Here is a 21,358-nt window from a genome sequence, read left to right on the forward strand (position 1 = left end):
GAAAGCCAATTTTCGATGAAAAGACATATACTTGAGACAAGCTTCCCAAGGTGCTCTAAACTCTCCACGTAACATGGTTTTGGGTTACATTCACATCATGTATATATATCATACCTGCTCGTCTGATTGAGATTTGAAGAGGTTGCGGAAGTGAGAAGTGAGAAGTGAAAAGTGAGAACATGGAAGAAGAGACCAATTTATGGATGGCCCAGAACAGGGAGGATGTTTGTTTCATCTCAAACACACTTGACGACACAATGCGAGTGTACAAGGCAGCTGAGGATTTCAGTGTAGACCGTGAAGCGGTGTTGAGCAATGTAGGTGATGTAACTTCAATTGGGAGTGCAATATTACCATGGTGTTCGGTTCAATTGATTCCCGGCATGGAAGCTGTGGAGGTGAGAATGGATATCAAGAAGATGTCTTTTGACAATGTGGCCACCGCGCTGCAATTCAGCCTAGATGATCCTCTCGTCTTTCATCTTGTTGGAAATTAATGTCAACACCTGCTGGTTGTCCTCGAGCCCCACGCCCATCTACTCTGTCAGGTCACCACAGGCATTCATGGACGGTAGGCATTCATTTTGGTAGGTGAGATTTAGAATTTGAACATTGAGAGGGAAAATGGAATGGAACAAAAGGAATGTTATTCATTCATTCCAAGCAGAATAGATCAAGCAGATCAAAAAGAAGCTGCAGAGAAGAGCAGTAGAAGAAGATCAGCAGATCCAGTCGTCAGAGTGTAGAGAAAGAAGTTTGATTTATTTTGTGCCTGCAGTTGTACGTCTTCTCTCTGATCATTCTGTAAGTTTATTGTTCATTGGATTCAACCTGTGAAGCAGTGATTGCTCGAGGCGTTTTTGAATGTAGCCATTAGAGCTGCAAGTTTAAAGTTTGAATGCAAGTTTAAAGTTTGAAGTATTGAAGTTGTTTGAAGTTTTAGGGTAAATATAGGTTTTTTTTTGTTTCTGGTTGAAGCCGAATGCTCCCAGATTTGTAATTGTTTAAATCTCAGTTGAATAGAAAGCAAGCAGCATACTTAATCCATCGTTCTTAATCTTCTATTCATTGGATTTAACAAGTTTGGTTGAAAGCTTTAAGCTTTGGCTCTCTGGTTTTAATGGTGAATGCATTCACGTTGAAATATTTCTTAAGTTATATTTCTTAAGGTTGAAACACAACACTCGGCATCTTCTCTCTCAGTTGGAGCCGAGCAATTATTGAGTGCCGAGTTCTTCTTGTGCCGAGCTCACTCGGCACCTCTTGCCTGTCACTCGGCACCAAGCAAATGCCGAGCTATCTGACACTCGGCACCTTCATGTGTCGAGTAAAACTGGCACTCGGCACCTTCATGTGCCGAGCAATTTTTATGTGTCGAGTATGAATTGTTTTTAGGTTAAGTTGTGAGTTTGATTTTTAATCTACTATTCCCACACATCTATCGTTTGGCCGGTGGCCAATATACATGGGTCTCGGTGAAGGAGAGCCCGGTTCAGATACAAAAGTTGGAGACCGCCATGGAAGAGGCAGTCGAGGGAATGAGTGTGGATGAGAAAATTACATTTAAGAATGGCGTTAAGGAAAGCTGGTGTAGCAAGATGCGTCCGCATGGGCCTCATGTTTTGATGTTTAAGCCGCTCCATGTTTTACTGCCTGAAATAATAAAAAAGTATCTGGAGGACTGCTACATTAGGCCCGGCGATGGTCGACTGTGTGTGCGCCAAAAGGTTGCATTGTCTGGCAACATATTTGTGAACCTTGTCATAATCGTGGGATCGTGGTTGAAGACTCTCCGTGCATTCTGCGCCATCTGTAAAAGGCCCCTTCCGCCCTTCTCTCGCTTCTGGTGCTGCGACAAGGAACTCTGGTACATCTTAATATTCCCCTCTCCTTTACTGTATTATGTTTTTTGCTATGTCATCATGGAATCAAGGGTAGCTCGAAATGTTCTTCGCACACAGACATACTACTCTAATGGTGTGTCTGAACAACAAAATCACCCATTAGTTTATATTAATCAAGATAAAAGGATCACTAGGGTTCCAACACTGCCAATCAGTGTGACTGCATGATTTTTAGATCATGTTATGAGGATATCTTTTATATTGATGTTCTAAATTGTATTATTTTTTCCCAGTTTTATATTATTATATTAATAATCTAAAACAGTGATGAAATAATCTTCACACACTGATCATTATTAACTGTAGAATCTCCTGTCTATACTTCTACAACATTTTGTTCAAATGGTGAAACTTACAAGGGAATCTTAACCTTATCCAAATGATTCTGAATTACTGAAAACAAGTCAGTTGCTGCGTCTACCATTATCTAAATGGCATTTTTAGGCCACCTCGCATTCTACAAGTTCTACATATAGCTCAGTAAATGTAGGAAAGACAAAAAATTAGCTTTAAGCTCTTCACTCATCTACTGAAATTCACAGAAAAAATCGACATATACTCAGTAGTTTCCCCTACATACCATTACAAACTTAGTGTTTCACAGCCCTCTCTCACAATTCATATCTCTCCATTTTTCTTTCCACTGCTGCTTCTTTGCCTTGAAATCTGGGTGTCATCCTTGCCTTCAATTCTCTATCTTATTTCCCTGTTTCTTCCAATTTTATATACAGTTGTGTACAGTATAATTACAGGCTCATTATCTTTGAATCTCAACTTGGCACCTCTTTCTTTTCACCTCCCATTCCTTTTAAGTTTTTCATCTTTATTTCCTTCTTATTTAACATCTTTTAAACTCCTTTTATGTGCTTTTCTTTTGATGGAGGTCCTCCACAAAATATTTCTAACTAAACAATATGGAAGCATCACGACTGAACCTCCAGCAAACATGCTTTTGACAAGACTTTATTTGACTGCCGAAAATACTACCTTTCCAAAATAAGTTTGTCAAATTAGTCTTTTAGAAGTGCATAATGGGATACCAAAAATAACTTTTGATTTAACTTCTAGCTCTAGCTCCACTTCATCTAAAAACTCGTGAAGGTTTATAGAATAATTTTGTAAAGTTTCCTTCCAAAATATTTTCTCCAACCTTAATAAGACTTCATAATTTCAAAATGTCTCCAATTTAAAATCGTATGGAATTTATAAAATTCTATAAATTAAAAATGTAGCTAACCTTTCAACATATTAATTTCTCTCACAATAGGAAGAGTAGAAACTAGCGCCAATTTTAAATAATGAGTTTTCCCGTGAAATTATCTTCACTTCTGAATATTGATGGAGAATTCATTTTTTGTAAATTTGATAAAGTCAGTAGATTTATGCTATACAAAAGTCTGAAACCACAAAGCAAACCCAAACCTAGATCAATATTGCTAATAGACTGAATTGTTTTTAAGAGATAAGAATTGACTTTAAACAAATGCTCCAGTAGATCATCAATATAGAAGCCTGAAAATGAATAGGAGAATACAAATAGTTGGAACCAAGTCTATGGTTCCTCTCAGTAGAACTCAACAATACTTGTAGCCACAAACTACTGAATAAGCCAAACCTTAGATAAAACCTGATAATGATAATGGACTGTGATATTGCAACTCCGTAGTTAGGGGATGGCCTTAGTGTGTGATGTTTAAGCCGTCTCTAAGTGCTGTCCAACTGGAGTACTACTTTGATAATAGACACTAGCTTTAACTCTTATGAACCTAACAGTAACTATGATGAATCATTTCGTATATATGAAGGCACACCAATAATTTCATTTTTTTAGTAAGGTTACCTCAATTATTCAGAGAAGGATCTAGAAACATTTCAATCAATCCGATAATTAGCTCAAAAGTATCATTTAGTCCTATACTGCCATTACTACAACCGCAGGGGTGCTAAAGTAAATTTTCTCCTCAAGATTCTCTCCAGCCTCAATAGAACTCCACAGTTAAAAAAATGTTTATAATTTATAAGATTACATATATTAAAAATATCCTAATTTATAAAATTTGATAAATTAAGATTGTAGATAATTTTCAACAAATTTTTTTTGAAATTTAGAAGAATAGAAACTAACACCAATTTAAATAATGACTTTTGTGATGAAATTCTCCTTGCTTGTAAAATTGTCAAGTAAAAATTTCAATTTTACAAATTTGATCAACTCAATATATTTAAGAATTGATTTTAAAACAAATGCTCCAGTATCATATAACTTGAACTTACTAGCTGTGGTGGCTAGATATACTCTTAAAGCAGAATATAATTAGGTGGAAACAAGTCTATCGTTCCTCTTAGGTACATTGCGTGAAATCTGTCTTTCAAGCTTAACTCTTATGAACCCAACAATAGTTGTAGCCACAAACTGCAGAATAAACCAAAGCTTAGATCAAAACTGATAATAAATTGATTTTTTTTTTTTGAATGTGGACACCCATATCACTTACCTTGAGCTTTCTAGATGTTGTGGCTACATAGTATCCTATCAGTAACAGTCACCATTTATGTTTGACTCAAATTAGAGGCCCAAAACAGACAAAAAAAAAAAAAAAAACCAAGCTTAATTCATATGAACCCAATAATAGTTGTGATGAATCATTTTGTATATATAAAGGTGCACCATTGAATGAATTTAATTTTTTTTTGGTAAGGTTATCTTAAGTTCTCAAGACGGGGGACTAAGTTTTTCCTCTATCAAAAATGTTTTTTTGAGGGGCTATATAACAAACGAGAAGATTAAAATGTGTAGGAAAATTTAAAATATTCATATGACAACATAAACAAGCACGCTTAAGAATATCAGAAATGCATCTTCTGAAAATCTAATAATTTTTTACCCTAGAAAATCCAATACTTCCATTTTGCTTACTAAAATTCAGTAATTTTTTTGAAAACTGATAAATTAACCAAATGATCATGCTTAACCATTACATGGACAGAACCTAAATTTAAAATTATAGATTCTTCTGTGATGCACAATGTTATGTGCAAGCTGAAAGCAAACAAAACTCACTACTTTTCTAGAAGCATTTCAATCAATCTGATTATTTGCTTAAAAGCATCTTTTGGTTTTACTACGACCACAGGGGTGCTGAAGTAAATATTCCCTTTCAGTTAATGATGAAGCCACATGATGTTTTTTTTTCATTAGTTTTCTATATCATCTAAAAGATAAAATTTCTCTTGTCCTCAGCTTGTACAAGTTTGAAGAGTTAGGTTTTGGAGCATCGGTGCTGCAGGAACTGAGAAATACAGAATTGATTGATTTGGAGCTCACCCTTGCTACTGCTGCAACAAGATGTTCTACTCGAGATGTTCTCGAGCCATTTCCATCTTTTTTATTAAAAAAGAAGGAAGCGCGAAGACGTGCTGGTTTCTTTAACAAGGACATTTCTGAAATCAATTCAAGGAATAATTATCTCAACAAAGAAGTGAATGCAATGGACAACAAAAAAATTGCACCTTTTACAAAAACTAATAGATTCAATTCCCCCAGTTTTAGAGATGCAGGAATATTCCAGTGAAATTGAATTAGCTGTAAAGCTTGGAATTTCATGGCTGCGAAAGGATTATAATGCTAACAGTGTCAATCTGTTGGAAATTAACGTCAACGTCTGTGGCTTGTCCTCGAGCCCCACGCCCATCTACCCTGTTAGGTCACCGCAGGCATTCATTTTGGTAGGTGAGAATTTGAAATTTGAACGTTGAGAGGGAAAGGAAGAATATGATAAAAGGAATGTTTTAACATTCATTCTATTAAGAGCAGATCAGAAGTTGCAGAGAAGAGCAGTGAAGAAGAAGGAAAGAAGTTTGTGCCTGCAGCTGCACGTGATTCTTCCTCTGTTCATATTGTAAGTTCGTGGTTATTGGATTCGTCCTGTTGATGCAGTGATTGCTCCAGGCATTATTGTATGCAGCCATTAGAGCTGCAAGTTTAAAGTTTTAAAGTTATTAAAGTTGTTCCAGTTTTAGGGTAAATTTAGGGTTTTCTGGTTGAAGCCGAATGCTCCCAGATTTGTAATGTTTTTAATCCCAGTTGAATACAAGAAATCAGGCATACTCGAATCCATTCTTATTCCTCTTCTATTCATTGCATTTGAATAATTTATTTGGAAGGTTAAAGCTATGGCTCTTTAGTTTTAATGGTGAAAGCATTCACGTTAAAATTGCATTAAGTTTTTTTTTTTTTTTTTTTTTTTTTTTTTCTGTTGGAGCCGAGCTTACTCGGCATCTATTGTTGCCGAGCAAGTGCCGAGCAAATTGGCACTCGGCACCATCAAGTGCCGAGCAATCTGTCACTCGGCACCATCAAGTGCCGAGTAAAACTGGCACTCGGCACCTTCACGTGCCGAGCAATTTTAGGGTGCCGAGTGAAATATTCCAAAGGTTTAAATTTAAATTTTAATATTTCTCACACAATCAGACTGACTTATCTGAAGAAGATTATGCAGAAAAGATATGGCTTCCATATAAAGTCCTGAGATATGTGTTGTTTACAAATAGATTGTCCCTTCATCTTGTTCAGGATGATGACAGGTTCAACTTTCCCGGATCTCTCTACCAGTTCGCAGTTTTATATAACTCAGAGAGTGAACTCAAGCGTGCAGAGCGTAGGAAAACTGAAGGATCTGTGTTTGCCTTCCATGGAAGTTCTTTGTCAAATTGGTACTCCATTATAAGGTATGCACTACAAACTCCTATTCATATTTTATATTTTCCTGCCCACTGCCAGAGGTAGCTTTTATGGTTTTAATTTATTCTTCAATCTCAGTTATTACTACTTTCATGTCATGCCTACTGAGTTATCTTTCTTTTCTTGAAAATCCAGAAAGATATACAATAGAAAATACAATTACAAATATTTCCAATGATACTTTATTTTTCAAGTAGTTCTGATGAATCTGAACAGAGTCTGTGTTTGATCTTATATTTAAACTTTTAATGTTTATTGTTAACGTTTGACATCGGTCAAGTATCATAGATTCATATTATAGAATTATTTAATTTTATAGTTATATATATTTTTCTTTTCATAACAGAACCCATTTCTACCCCAAATCTACAATTTAACTTACTATACTTATATTTCAATGTAAAAGGCAAAATTTTATAAATTAACTCATGAAAAAGTAGTATTATTATACCATCCTGACCTTTGAGATTGGTTTTTCAAATGTCTTTTGGATTGCCATAGACCATAAAACAATAGGGAAAAGCATGTGCTCAGAAATAGAATATAATGTTGACATATAATTGTTTTCAACATTCCAATAGAAAAAGTCACCAACACATATTATGCAGAATTATTGATAATGCATATATTCAAATGGAAAATATGAAAACAAACAATCTGAAAAGCCAGAATGATTTCTCTTAGGCGAAAACTCTAGCATTCAAATGGACACCTCTTCTTTCTTTACAAGGGTTGTCTGCAATAGTTCTCTCTTACGTGTGGGTAGGGGAGGCAACAGAGCTACTTTCTTGTTTATTCTCTTTTCTATGCAATAGTTCTCTCTCACATGCGAGGCAGGGGAGACAAGGAGCTCCCTTATTGTCTAATTACCTATACAATAGTGCTCTTTCTTTTTCGTGGATTTTTGTTTTGATGTTTTATAAGTGAAATCATATGAAGAGTGAAGTTTCAAATGGGCTGATCATTGGTCTATTGTATACCACCCATATTAAAATGTTCTCTAGATTTGTGGCTAATATGGACAGTATTGTCATTTTCTCAGACTAAAATTGCTGTCTAAACTTTCTAGAGAAGAGGACTCTGTAACTGAGTGTGTTCTTATAGCTGTGATAGCATTCATTGATTCAATACCTATACTTGCTGATGTTATATCTATACTTGTTTATTAATGTCCAATTGTTATTGCTGATGATGACTATTCATAATTGAATCTCTATATATTATTTGGAAAAGCACACAATTAGAGGTGCAATGGCACAAGTATGAGCATAGTTTTGCATGACTATCAGTCTCACTTTTTTCTAGGCTGTTTTGGACTCCTCACCGAAAAGTATGTCCATGTGGCATCTAAGTTGATGAGGTGACCCAAAAATCTTAGTTATAAGTACGAGACTTAATAAAGTTAGCTACTGTAAAAAATAAGATGATTTAACCATCTAGAATTTTGAAAAGTGTGAAGTTTGCCCAGCTACTAGATCATCACCCCTATAATATTACCATACATGCAAAGGTAAATTGATGGTATTGTGGGTAGAACAGAATCTGGTATAAATTCTTTGAAAGAGAAAGGAGCAAAGAACACACGTTCACAAAGAAACATTAGTTTAGATTAAGGTTTATATAATGCAACTTCAAATCTTCTCAGAGTATGTTTCTATGATTGAAATGCTTTCAATCGTTAAGGGTGCAGTCCAAGGGCTTGCTGAATTGTGGAATTTACTCTTGAAAAATGGAATGAGCATTCTCACTAATTTCTTTTTTTTAATATATCCAATTCAATTACTAAATAAATGAAAAAATTGTTGATAGATTTAGAAATTGTTATATGATGGACAAATTGCAAACAAAAACCTAAATTGATAGGAGCTACTATTTTTAAGAAGAAGCCTCCATTTAATCCTTCAGTGTTCAAAAACAAAAACAAATAGTTTTTCGCTCTGCTAGGGTTTTCTTGCTTCATGCGAACTTGCAATTTTTTTTGTGTATGGCCTTTCGCTTGCACTCCCCTTCTGTCGGCACTTGTCATACCGCATTTACTGTGAGAGCTTTAGGTTAGGATATAATGGCTCTGGCCAGCGGTGAACCAGTTGTTTCTGGTGTTCACGTTGCTGCTTCGAACTGCCATGGCACCGCCACCGAACAAACGCCCGCGCAAGTTTGTCCCGAAGGTTTTCCACGAGGTAAGCCTGATATTGTCCTTCCTTTGCAAGAATTTGATGCCGCATGTGACTAGTTAGAACAACATACCTTGATAGGGTATTTTTTTGGTAGGACCCCCTCTGAAACTATGCTCAAAGAATGGGTTAACAAAAGCCGGACCCCTCATGGCGTCCGCCTTGATGCTGTGCAAAACCTTACCAAAGGTTTTTTTTTATTTCACTTCGCTAACCCGTCGCAAGCTGACGCGATTTTTACCAACGGCCCTTGGGTTGTGCGTTCCTCTCTGCTTGTTTTTCAGAAATGGTCCTGAGACTTATTTGTCTCGGACGATAAAAAGCTTAGGGTTCTTGTTTGGGTTGAATTCCCAGGTCTACCCTTGCCCTGCTAGCCTTTTATTGAGTCTATTGCCCAAGCCCTTGGCAAAGTTGTTACCAAGGAGCCAGAAATTTTTTTTAATGCTCGCCCTCAGCAGCGTGTTTGCATTGAAGTTGATCTTTCTAAAGATCTCAAGGATTCGATGGAAATCCAGATTGGCGCTCAAACCTTCGCACAGAAGGTGCTTTACTTGAACCTACCTAACACCTGTTATAGGTGCCAGTGTGCGGAACACAAGATTAGGGACTGCCCTTTGGCCACGCCTAGGGTCAAACCCCAGCCTAAAGCGACGCCTGTCAAGCAGGTCAAAAGAAAAAAAGAAGAATGGGTTACTGTTGGGCACAAAGGCAAGCTTGCCTTGAATCCTTTGGCCCCCAAGCCATCCTATGCAGCCGTAACCATGATTCCTCCTGCTTCCATCGAAGTATCAGTGCCTGCTAGCGTGGAGATGCCAGCTGCTTCTGTTGCACCAGTTTCGATTCTACAGGTTTCAAACCCTGTTGGCTCGCAGGGGATTAAGGTAGCCGCCAGGACCTCGTCCTTGGCTGGGGCTCGTTCTCCTCTTGCAGTCTTTTCCATAGTACCACCAGCAACAAGGCGTTCTCGCAGTCCTCCTGGACGTGCAGAGATATCAGGGGTCAAACGGCAGGCTGTAAGTCCAGAGGATTTCCCGTCTGACTTTCACCCGATTTCTACCTTTTTGCAGAATAGTTACTCCTCTCTCAAGGACGAGGATGATATGGAAGAGTTTTCATGAACTTCCTCTCTTGGAATGTTCGAGGTCTTACAGACCTCCCCAAAAAGTTCTATGTCCGGAATACCCGTCATAGGCTTGGGAATTTAGATTTTCTTTGCCTACAAGAAGTTAAGATTTTTGGGTTCATGCTTTCTGCTGCATGCTACGTCATTTGGCAGGATAGCGTCATGTTTTCTTCTTAGCATGAAGCTGGCCGAGGTGGTGTAGTTACTCTCCTGTCACCTTGCCTTCATTCTGCTATTATTTCGCACAGTTCTGATCCCACACACTGTATTATTTGGCTTTTGCTTTCCATCAACAATCATTCTTTTGGAGTCATTAATGTTTATGCCTCCAATGATGCTGTGGAAAGGGCGCAAATGTGGGTTTGGCTTGCTGACAACTTGCCGCTAGCTACTTGGGTCCTGTGTGGGGACTTCAATATGGTTGAAGTGGCCTCTGAAAAAGATGACATTCTGCCTTTCCGTTGGACAGCTGGGGAAAGACAAGCCTGGTTTCACATGCATCATAAATTGGGCCTCTTTGATCCCAATACTAGCCGCCGTCATGATAATGGGGCTTGGCACACTTGGTCCAATTTTCGAGCCGGTCCTGACCACATATTGAAACATCTTGATCGTGCTATGATCTCGGCGCAATCTTTTTTTAATTTTTTTGAAGATCGTGATCTACCTGTCATTCCCTTGACAGATGTGACATTGTCAGACCACTATCCCATTTATTTTGGCATTTCTTGGCAAACAGCTATCCCCAAAGTGGTTACGTCTCAATTCTTCCTCAACACGTCTGTGCTATTGCATGCCTCCACTATATCCCACATACAATGTGTCTGGAATTTGGAACCACGTCCACATTCCCATCGAGGTTGGATTCAATGGTGGAATGATGCCATTACCAGAACGGCTCATTTTTTGCACATCTACAGGCGTCAGCTAGCAATTTTCAGAAAACTATCTTATGAAGCCAACACCCTTGCCCTCAAAAAAGCCTCTGAAGTGCTCACCTTCAACCCTTTTGATGTGGATCTGCAACTTCAGCTTGCCAAGCTTCGCCATGAAAAGCAAATTGCTGATAACTATGCTGCCCGAGGAGCTCAAATCAAAGCTCGTCTCCACTGGTTGGAGGTTGGCGACAAAGCCTCGAAGGAGTTCTTCCAGGCTCTCCGAGCCCGTCATACCAATATTGGGATTAAAAAGATAAAATAGGGAACTAATGTTCTTTCTAATCTGCCAGACATCCTGCAAGCTTTTGTTCTTCACTATGACAACATTTTTGCTTTGCAGGGTCATTCGGTTGCTCAGGAGGAGGCTCTTAGAAATTGTATTTCTGTTACTCCAAACCGCCTCACGGTTGAGCAACGCGCTTTTTGTGAGCAACTTCTTTCCCTCCAAGACCTTAAAGAGGCAGCTTACTCCATGGCGGATGACAAATCCCTTGGGTGTGATGGATTTTCCTGTGAATTTTACAAACATCTTTGGGAGAAAATTGGTCCTGATCTGCACAAAGTCTATCTTGAAGCATACCATTCTAAAAGCTTAGGAGCGATCATAAATAAAGGCAATATTAAATTCATACCTAAAGCTGGTGATCCTGAGGACATCTGCAACTGGAGGCCCATCCTCCTCCTCAATGTGTCTTATAAGATCATTGCTAAGGCGCTCTCTCTCAAAATCCGCCATATGCTTTCTCTAATTGTTCGGCTTGAACAAACTGGCTTCATCAAATTCAGGTATATTCTTGACAACATCATTGCTGTCTGGGAAGGTATGGAATGGGCCCCTAAGTCCAAGTAGCAGGCTATCTTTTTAAAGATAGATTTTGCTAAAGCCTATGATCGCATTGAATGGCCTTTCATTTTGGCTATGCTTCAGGCTCTGGGTTTTGGTCCCAATTTCCTTCAATCTATGGAGATGCTCTTTGGTGACGCTAATGCTTGCATCACCATCAATAATTCGCAATATGAAGCTTTTGGACTTTTTCGTTCCATCAGACAAGGTTGTCCGTTAGCTCCTGCGCTTTATGTCCTTGCTGCCGAAGGCTTTGGTTATTTACTTGCTCACTCTGTGTCTTCTGGGCTGGTCCGTGGCATTTCCTTGCTTGATTCTTCCTCCTAGTTAGTCAATGGTCATTTTGCTAATGATTCTTTTCTCACTCTTCTTGAAGATGAAGAAAACATCAAAAATGCGTTAGATTGTCTTGACACTTTTTGTCAAGCCTCTGGCTCTGCCATTCAATGGCATAAAACGCTCTGTTACCGACAGTCTTTTTTGCCAGCTCCACCTTGGCTCAGCGAATTCCAATGGAAATGGGTTACTCATGGAGAAATTTTCCACTTTCTTGGCGTTCCCTTTGCTTTCTAGGCTTCCCCTGTGGAACTTTGGAATGCTGTGCTTACAAAGATTACCAAAAAGCTTGATTATTGGATCACTAAGCCGCTTTCTCTTGCTGGTAAATTCCAGATTTGTTCTAAGATTTTGGCTGCCACCTATGTGTTTTATTCTTCTTGTTGGGCTCCCTCCAAAGCTTCATACCTCAAATTAGAATGTTTGCTCAGAGATTTTCTTTGGGCCTCTGGTTCTGACCATCATGGTTTTCACAGAGTTACTTGGGATTTTTGTTGTCTCCTGAGAGAATTTGGGGGTCTCGGCTTGCTTTCCACTTGGAAGCAGGGCCTTGCCCTCTGTGCTAAATGGATTATCAGAGCTATTTCTGGAGATGAAGCCTGGAAAATTCTTGTCAGACATTGCATCTCTTCAGGCTTCCCTGCTAACAGACCGTCCTGGAAGGGAATTGGTTTTCAGACCCTTCTCACCATGCGAGAACCAGTGGTCATACAGGGCTCTTTCGTTAGAAAGAGCATCTAGAAAGCCTGGGAAGCTGTTAAACCTTGGCTTTTTTGGGCTGCTAATGAGTTCTGCAATGGGTTGTCCTTAAATCAACAGAACATTTGGTGGTCTCCCCTGTTTGCCTTCCAGGGTATTCCTCTTGCCAAGACTCAAGGTGCCAGTGCTCTGCGTTTCTATAAACGTGGCATTCACTCTACTAAGGATATTTTTTCAAGAGTCACCATGAATTTCAGGTCTTGGGAGGATATGCAAGTTCAATACCGCCTTGTTCGTGCCGATCGTCAGACTTATGAGCTTCTGTTGTCTTCCATCCCTGTGCACTTACTTCATAAAGTGGGGATTCAGTCTGTTCAACCTTGGTGGTATGATTGGAAGTGGTTTCCCGCCACTCCATTTACCAATTATAAGCCCAATATGGGATACAGATGGCTTTCGCCCCACCTTCCAATGGTGGACACGCTTAATCAACGGTGGCATTTGCATTCTTCGCTTTCTCAATGGAGAAAACGGTTCGACACCATTTAGAGTGCCATTACAGAACCTAAGATTGCTCACTTTGCTTGGTGCCTTGCTTTCCAAGGTCTTCCCCTGGGGCCTCGGCTCAAGCACATTGAGGTTTCTGACCCCAGATGCCCCTTTTGTGGTAACCTGAGTCCTTTTTGCATATTTTTTGGTTTTGCAAACGTGCTTAGAATTATTGGCACTGGATCCATGATTTTTTCAAATCTTTTAGGCCCGAACCTTTTTCATGGCACATGATCTTTCTGGGGGATTCCCCCAAATTTTCTCGGAAGTTTTCCCAGATTTGGCATACCTTCAAGATGGAAATTTTGTTTTCTCTATGGAAAGATAGGAATGCAGTTTTATTCATTCACAGTTTTTTGGATGTTAACATTGCAATGTACACTAAGGCATGCATTTGTAACAATGTCATTATGCAGATACAGGTGCAAGCTAATAAAGTTGCACTGGAGGTTGCCCACTTACAAGAATTGTTAAACCACTGGGGCAATGCTCCTTGTACCATTGCCAGAGTGCCTTCGGATGCCTTAGCTGATGCTTCCTCATCCCGCGGTCGTCGTTTCACACGCCAGTCCTCTGGCCTCCATTCGCACACGCCGTGCTCCCAGGGTCCCCACCATCACTCTCCCAGCGGTGGTCATGGCGGTTGGAGGCGCCGCTCTGCTTCCCCACCACGTGGTGGTTCTGGCTGGTCCCCGGCTCCCCCCCCTGGGCGGGCTTCTGGCTAGTCTCTGGCTCCTCCCCCTGGACGGGTGCACTCTGGCAAGTTTCCCTGGCTGGCCTTGGCAATTTCTCCTTCGCGGCCAGACAAGAAGGATGCGGAGACTGCAACTACCCTAAATCCTGCAGATGCTGCTAACGGCTGGACTGTTCCTAGTCCGCCTCACAATCCCACTGATGCGTGGAGATTTTTTGATAAAGATGATCCTCCTCCCTCTGCTATTACTGCCTTGGCAGCATGAGGTTGTTCTAATTTTTTTTTTTTGATGAATAGTTTATAGTTGCTGGCTGCGGCCATGTTGTTTGCTCCGACTTCAGTCGATTGAACTCCTTCGCGGGGTGATCCTGTATCCCTCGGCCCTTTTTTATGAATTGTAATCTTAGTAAATTTTATTAATTGAAAAGGACTATTCATCAAAAAAAAAATCCTGCAGTAAATTTTTGTTTTTGCTTCTTATGACCACCAGCTCCATAACCCCTAACAAGACCCTAATATATCATATTCTTTACATATTAAAGAAAAAAATTTATTCATATATATTTTAGTTATTCCAAACAAAAGATGTAACAACTTATTAATAAAATTCAAATACTAACATAAATTAATTTCCAAACAAAATCCACAACTAACACCTCCATTTTGCAACTTCCTCAGTTATCCTCTCCTCATTTTTATCCTCTGCATATTTTTCTGTCCTCATCTTTTTCACCAATATTATAAAACAGTCCCAACAATGGACTGTTCAATCTGCCCCCTGTTCTTCTTTTCCACTGTTCCCTCCCTATCTTTCCTTGGCTTCATAATATACTCTTAAATTTTCTGTTCACTGGGTGATCGTCTCCTCACTTTCCAGCTCCCACCTCTCTACTTACCCATGCCGTCACTTGATATTTCATTTGCTGTTAATTATGGGCTTTTTAACATTACCTTCCCTCCTTTTTTATAAATTAGTAAATTTCTATTAAAAATAGAAATTGTTCATTAAAGAGATGCCTTGAGGGTCTTTTAGTGCCTTCAAACATGGTATGAGGTAGTTGTTCAATATTTTGGTTTCCTACTTTGAAGTCTTATGTTGTATAAATAATCTGAAAATAAATTTTGTATAATTTTTTTATCAAAATTTTAAAATTACATTAAAAAATTGTGTATAATTACTTTCTTACTCCTTTCTAAAAGATTATCTGAAAAATAGATTTTGTGTTCATTTTGGAGTTCTCTTTATGGTTCCCTTCATCAATTTGGTAAAATAAAATTGTCATCCCAAAAACTTTTCCTGCTATCCTGGGTCCCATAAATTCAGACCAACACTAGTATAATACTATAATGTATTCCCATAAATTTATTTCTCTTAATTTTTTATTGAAAACATAACATCACATTATAATTGGTGTATATAATGACTTCCCTACTCGCTTCTCAAAAGGTCATTTGAAACATTGATTTTATTGTTTCTTTTGAGGTTTCTTTTGTCATCTGGTTTTCCTTATGTTAACTAAAATAAAATTGTTCTCCTATCTGCTGCTGTCCCCTTCCCAGAAACTCAGAATAACGCTGGTATATTATTATAATATACTCTTTGTTTCCTTCCAAACTATTTTTTCTAACTCCAATAAAATTTCAAAAATTGAAAATACAAATTTATTTCTCTTAAACCATAAATAACTGGACTATAAACTCTTTTTCACACCTTTGTGACATACCTTTTAATACTGTCCTTGCAAAAGGATTTGTTCTGTTGTGAATTTTTTTCTAATGGTTAAAACTATTATGAATATTACAAGATTGATCAACTTCATGAATTCCAGGAATAAGAAAATGTTAAATATTTTGAAGATTTTGTATGCCAGATTTACTTTTGTCAAAAGTTTCTAATCTTTTTTATGTTTTCCAATTCAGTTTAAGTGTTACGAGTATATAGGTATTGAAAAACTATAGATATGCCATGGTAAGAAAGATAAATCTCGGTTATGTTTTTTTAATCTTCCCATGCATAAAACAATTGATGTTTATGATGTTAAATTTTACAGAAATGGACTGAAGTGCTCGAGCGGGACAAATTACATGTCAACAGGAAGGATATATGGAGAAGGCGTCTACTTCTCAACTGAGATGGAACATTCATTGGCTTTCTCTTCTTCTTCAGAATGGAACGTGCATGGGAAAAAAAGAGAGTATTTTGTGGTAGCTCTCTGTGAAATCTTCTCAGGGCAGAATTATGTTGTAGCAAATAGGCGTGACTTCTTGGTAGTTCCTCCTCAAAATGAAAATGATGTTGTTATACGCTACTTGCTGGTATTCAATAATAAAAACAAAAGATCTGCATCTAAGAAGACAATGGCAACAGGCCACATACTATCAGGAGATATCAATTTGTATGAACGTTACGAGAAATTGAGATTTAAAGATTGTCAAGAGGTGATCGATGGAGGACTGGCTTGAGAACTTCTAAAAGTGGCAAGATGTTACTAGTGGGAACTAGATAAATGGTTTTTTTGGTATATCATTTTTGGTTGATGAACACTGGATCCAACCAGCAGACCAATATGAATTGTTTTATAACAGAAGCCCGGTTGGAACTGACTATTCAGATTCTTCGAAGAAATTATTTTTTGGAAGGTTCAATCAGTTTTATCTGCAAGTTTTCCTTTTCCCAACCATCCAATTGGAAGAGATGAAGATTAATGTTGCTGTTCGGTGAAGAAAGAAAACTAAAATAAGCATGCAGCTTCAGCAGTGATTGACTCCACTTCAAACTCCAGCTCCACCGCTTCATCTCCACCATTTCACAAATGATTTCTAGTTTACCTTAGTTCAGGAGTAGTTTAATTTAGTGTTCAAGCAAGATGCGTGCTTTCCATATGGCATGCATTAGATTATAGTTTTTGATGGCTAGTTTACTTTCCTTTTTTGGGATAATAGTGTTCACCAGTTTGAACTACCGTAGTTTATTATTTTGTAATAAATCATGTTATCCTTGCATATATTATGCTGTGCATGAGTTAGTTTGGTTTGGTTTTGTTTTAGTTTTCTTAGGAATTAGAGTTGAAGTCTACGGTGATTGTAGACTATTAAATAAGCTTCCATTTTGTAATTTTTGATTAGCTGTGAATAAAATCTGCGTTGTCTCTATTGAAAACAGAGCATCTCTGTTTTGAGTATTATTTTTATTGTGTTTGTTGAGAAACATGTGTTTCAACCTTGCAATCTTTTCTTGGAAAATTTTAGAATTAGTTTGTGGAAGTTTTTCACTTGTTTATGCATTGGAAAATGGTTAGTGAGTTGTTAAAATGAGTCTTGTCCATAGTAGAATATAGGTAGGTCATTTTTAGAGCCTTGATGACTCATTTTGTGACTTTTATGGGGGTCTAGACCAAGAGACAAAATTGTGGACGGGATTACTATTTTAACCTGGTTGTTTTTTCCATATTGGAAATGTAAATGTCAAAAATGGGTAACATGTGGCATGGTAGTTTTGCCCATAGTTTTGTAAAACCATAAGTGGTTTTCAGGTTGTAAAATCACTATAAAAGGAGGGCTTGGGGAGGTGTTTGTGTAATTGAGTTTAGTTTGCAAGACTGGTGCTAGAAGGAGTCTCTCCAAGTTCGAGTTGTGGTGATGCACTCCTGTAAGAACTTGCATTGCAAGTGTATTGTAATCATCTTGGTTTGATAATACATTGTGCGAGTTTTGAAGGGTGGGTTTTTTCTCCTGGAAGGGTTTCCCCACGGTAATCACTGTGTTGTGTGTTTTTTCGTTATTTTGATTATGTTATTATGCATTGCTTGAGATCTTTGCAATAGTTACTTTGATTTGCATAATCGACCTCTCAAAGATTAGCGTAGGAAGCGATTTCGCGCACCTTTGCTTCCTTACAAGTGGTATCAGAGCCTAGCCAGTTTTGGTTCTATTTGTTGGGTATAGGGTTTTTTGAACTAATCAAGGTTTGAGTGGGAGCTTGTGTAGAGCATTTCATTTCTGTGTTGCAGGATTGAAAAGATGGTAAGCATGTCAGGGAGAATTGATGTTGAAAAGTTTTTTGGCACAAACTTTGAGATGTGGAAGCTAAAGATGGAAGATTTGTTGATTGATGAGAACAAGCTGAGACCCACAGATCCGACTTTAGCCACACAATGTGATGTGACTAATAGAAAAGCTAAAGGTCTAATCAGATTGTGTCTTGCAGACTCGATTCTGATTAATGTCCATGAAGAACCTACCGCGAAGAAGCTTTGGAAAAGCTTAGTGAGATCTATCAAGCGAAATCACTTGTGAATAAGATTTTCTTGAGGAAGAAGTTGTATTCCTTGAGAATGGAAGAAGGTGGACAAATTTTTGAGCATCTGGAAAGGTTTAATATGTTGGTGACTCAGTTGACCTCAGTAGGGGTGCCACTGGATGAAGAAGAAATGTGTCAAATCTTGTTATGTTCATTGCTAGACTCATGGGATAGTCTTGTGATGGCTATAGGGAGCACTTCAGTTGTCTTGAAGATGGAGGACGTTGTTGGTTCTCTACTTTCTAAGGAGATGAGAAGGAAGGTCTCTCTGAATGCCAAAGAGGCTTTGAGTGTTCGCAGAAGACCGAAAGAAAGAGGCAAGAATGAAAAGCAGCATGGCCATTCTAAGTCTAAAAATAAGGGGAGATTGAAATCCCCTAGTTAGTCCAAGGCAATCTACTAGAATTGCGGCAAACCTGGACACTTCCGAAAGGACTGCAAAGAGGAGAAGAAAAAGAAGAAGAAGAAGCAAGATTCTGATTCTAAGTCGGAGAAGGAAGATGGAGATGCTTTCATTGCAGCCTTTGCCACTCATGTAGGTGAAAATGCATGGTTAATAGATTCAGGTGCATCTTTCCACATGACTCCTAATAGGAACTGGTTTAGTAAGTATGAAAATTTTGATGGTGGTAAGATGTATTTGGGTGACAATTCAGTACTTGATATTGTTGGTCATGGAAGTATTCGTGTGAAATTTTCTGATGGTAGAATTAGAAGATTTGATGGTGTCTTACATATCCCTGGACTAGCAAGGAATTTGTTATCTATTAGTAAGCTAACAGATGCAGGTGTACATGTACAATTTTTTGAAGCAGGTGTAAAAATGGTGAGAGGCGCTATGGTAATAGCAAGAGGAAGTAGATTGGGTACATTATACCAACTTGATGCACGCACAGTCGAGTGCAATAGTACTTCTGATAAGATTGTGAAAAAGACTACTCAATTGAAGAAGGAGAGAGTTTCTCTTTCAACAGATGGTCGTGGTTTTTGGGTACCCAAGGGTGCTTTGTCTACTGAATCAAAGTTGCCTGCAGAGAAGACTATGTTATGGCACCAGAGACTCGGCCACATAGGTGAGAAGGGTCTATGGACCTTGAAAAATAAGAACCTTGTTGATGGGTTGAATGACTGCAATCTTGAGTTTGATTTTTGTGAGCATTGTATCTATGGTAAACAAAACCACATTCAGTTTTACTCGAGTTCTCATGAGTCTTCATGTATTTTGGATCTAATTCATTTGGATGTATTTGGTCCAGTTAATGTTCCTTCTATTGGTAGATCAGTTTATTATGTTTCTTTCATTGATGATTTTAGTAGAAGAACATGGGTTTATTTCCTTAGGAGTAAAGCTGAAGTTTTCAGTCATTTCAAAGAATTTAAAGCAATGGTTGAATTGCAGATTGGAAAGAAAATATAATGCTTGAGAACTGATAATGGTGGTGAATTTTGCTCCAATATTTTTGACACATTTTGTAAAGATTGTGGTATTAAAAGAGAGAAGACAACTCCATATTCTCCATAGCAACATGGAGTTGCACAGAGAATGAACAAGACCTTGATGGAGAAGGCTAGGAGTATGCTGAGTGGTGCTGGACTAGAACAAAAGTTCTGGGCTGAAGCTATAACCACTACCTGCTACCTAATAAACAGGTCTCCTACATCAACTCTTGTTGATAAGATGCCAATGGAAGCGTGGTTGGGCCAAAAGCCTTCACTTAGACATCTGAGAGTGTTTGGTTGTGAGGCATATGCTCATGTGCCAAAGGAGAAGCGAACAAAATTGGACAACAAAGCTGTCAAATGTATCTTCATTGGATATAGTTATGGTGTGAAAGGATACAAGCTTTGGGATCCTATTGCACAAAAGGTATTTTATTCCAGAAGTGTTATTTTTAGAGAAACTAAGCCTTCTTCTATTACAGTGCAGCCAGAACAGATTAAAGAAAAGAAAGATGTGATTCAATTTCCTGCTACACCTGAGAAAGTTGAATCAAGGCCCTTAGAAAGACGAGATGTTGAAGAAAGCTCTATGAGTTTTGAATCATTAGAGGAAGAGGGAGAACCTAATCATGAACCTGAACCTCTTGAACCTGAACTAGATCTTGTTCGAAGATCTACTAGACAAAGGAAACCACTTGAAAGGTATGGGTATTCTCTTGATGATTGGAGGTGCATATTTGCATTGAATGCTAACATTGATGAACCGAGATTTGTAGAAGAGGCTCTTGGTATGAATGATTCAGAGTCTTGGAAAATAGCCATGGATGAAGAAATGGCAGCTCTTAAGAGGAATTGAACATGGGACCTTATACCATTGCCTGAAGGACGGAAGCCTATTGGTTGTAAATGGGTGTTCAAAAGGAAGATGGGTTCAGATGGAAGCATTGAGAAGTATAAAGCACGTTTGGTTGCAAAAGGTTACTCTCAAGTTGAGGGAGTAGATTATGGTGAGATTTTTTCTCTAGTAGCCAAAATGACATCCATTAGATTTTTGCTTTCTATTGCAACAGCTTATGATCTAGAGATCGAGCAAATGGATGTGAAAACTGCCTTCCTTCATGGAGATTTGGAGGAAGAAATTTACATGTCACAGCCAGAGCACTATGTGGTGAAAGGTAAAAGTCATTTGGTCTATAAATTGAAGAAATCCTTGTATGGTTTAAAATAGAGTACTAGGATGTGGTACCAGAAGTTTGATACATATGTGTTGAGTTTGGAATTTGTGCAATCTAAATCTGATCACTGTATATATTTCAAATTTGATGGTGATGGTTTCCTGGTTATTGCCTTGTATGTCGATGACATGTTGTTTATTGGCAAAGGAAAAGGTTTGATTGTAGAGTTAAAATCTCAACTCTCAATAAAGTTTGAAATGAAAGATCTTGGTGCAGCTAGGCACATTCTGGGAATGGAGATTATATGAGATAGACGAAATAGAAAGCTTTGGCTAGGCCAAAGTAAGTATGTTTGTACTATTTTGAAAAGATTCAATATGCAGGATGCAAGACCATTGAGTGTTCCTGTTACTATGGGAACAAAGCTTTCTAGCTCACAGT

General features: G+C 38.3%; 1 protein-coding gene across 1 annotated transcript; it reads left to right on the forward strand.

Moving 5' to 3' along the window:
- Nucleotides 1-1,326: 1,326 nt before the first annotated feature.
- On the forward strand, nt 1,327-17,007 carry LOC149532223 (uncharacterized). The gene is made up of 3 exons (XM_089810270.1): nt 1,327-1,867; nt 6,489-6,632; nt 16,054-17,007. Exons 1-3 carry the CDS (start codon nt 1,518-1,520, stop codon nt 16,463-16,465), a joined length of 906 nt encoding a protein of 301 aa, XP_089666396.1. The 5' UTR covers nt 1,327-1,517; the 3' UTR covers nt 16,466-17,007.
- The last annotated feature ends 4,351 nt before the right edge of the window (nt 17,008-21,358 follow it).

This window comes from Cupressus sempervirens, chromosome 11 (genome assembly GCF_028749045.1).
Source record: "Cupressus sempervirens isolate cs-2001-9-10 chromosome 11, ASM2874904v1, whole genome shotgun sequence".
NCBI lineage: Eukaryota > Viridiplantae > Streptophyta > Pinopsida > Cupressales > Cupressaceae > Cupressus > Cupressus sempervirens.

Coding starts and splice junctions, on each gene's coding strand:
- LOC149532223 (XM_089810270.1), top strand. CDS start 1,518: ATGGAAGAGGCAGTCGAGGGAATGAGTGTGGATGAGAAAATTACATTT. Junction 1,868..6,488: donor TGCTGCGACAAGGAACTCTG/GTACATCTTAAT, acceptor GGATGATGACAG/GTTCAACTTTCCCGGATCTC. Junction 6,633..16,053: donor AATTGGTACTCCATTATAAG/GTATGCACTACA, acceptor TAAATTTTACAG/AAATGGACTGAAGTGCTCGA.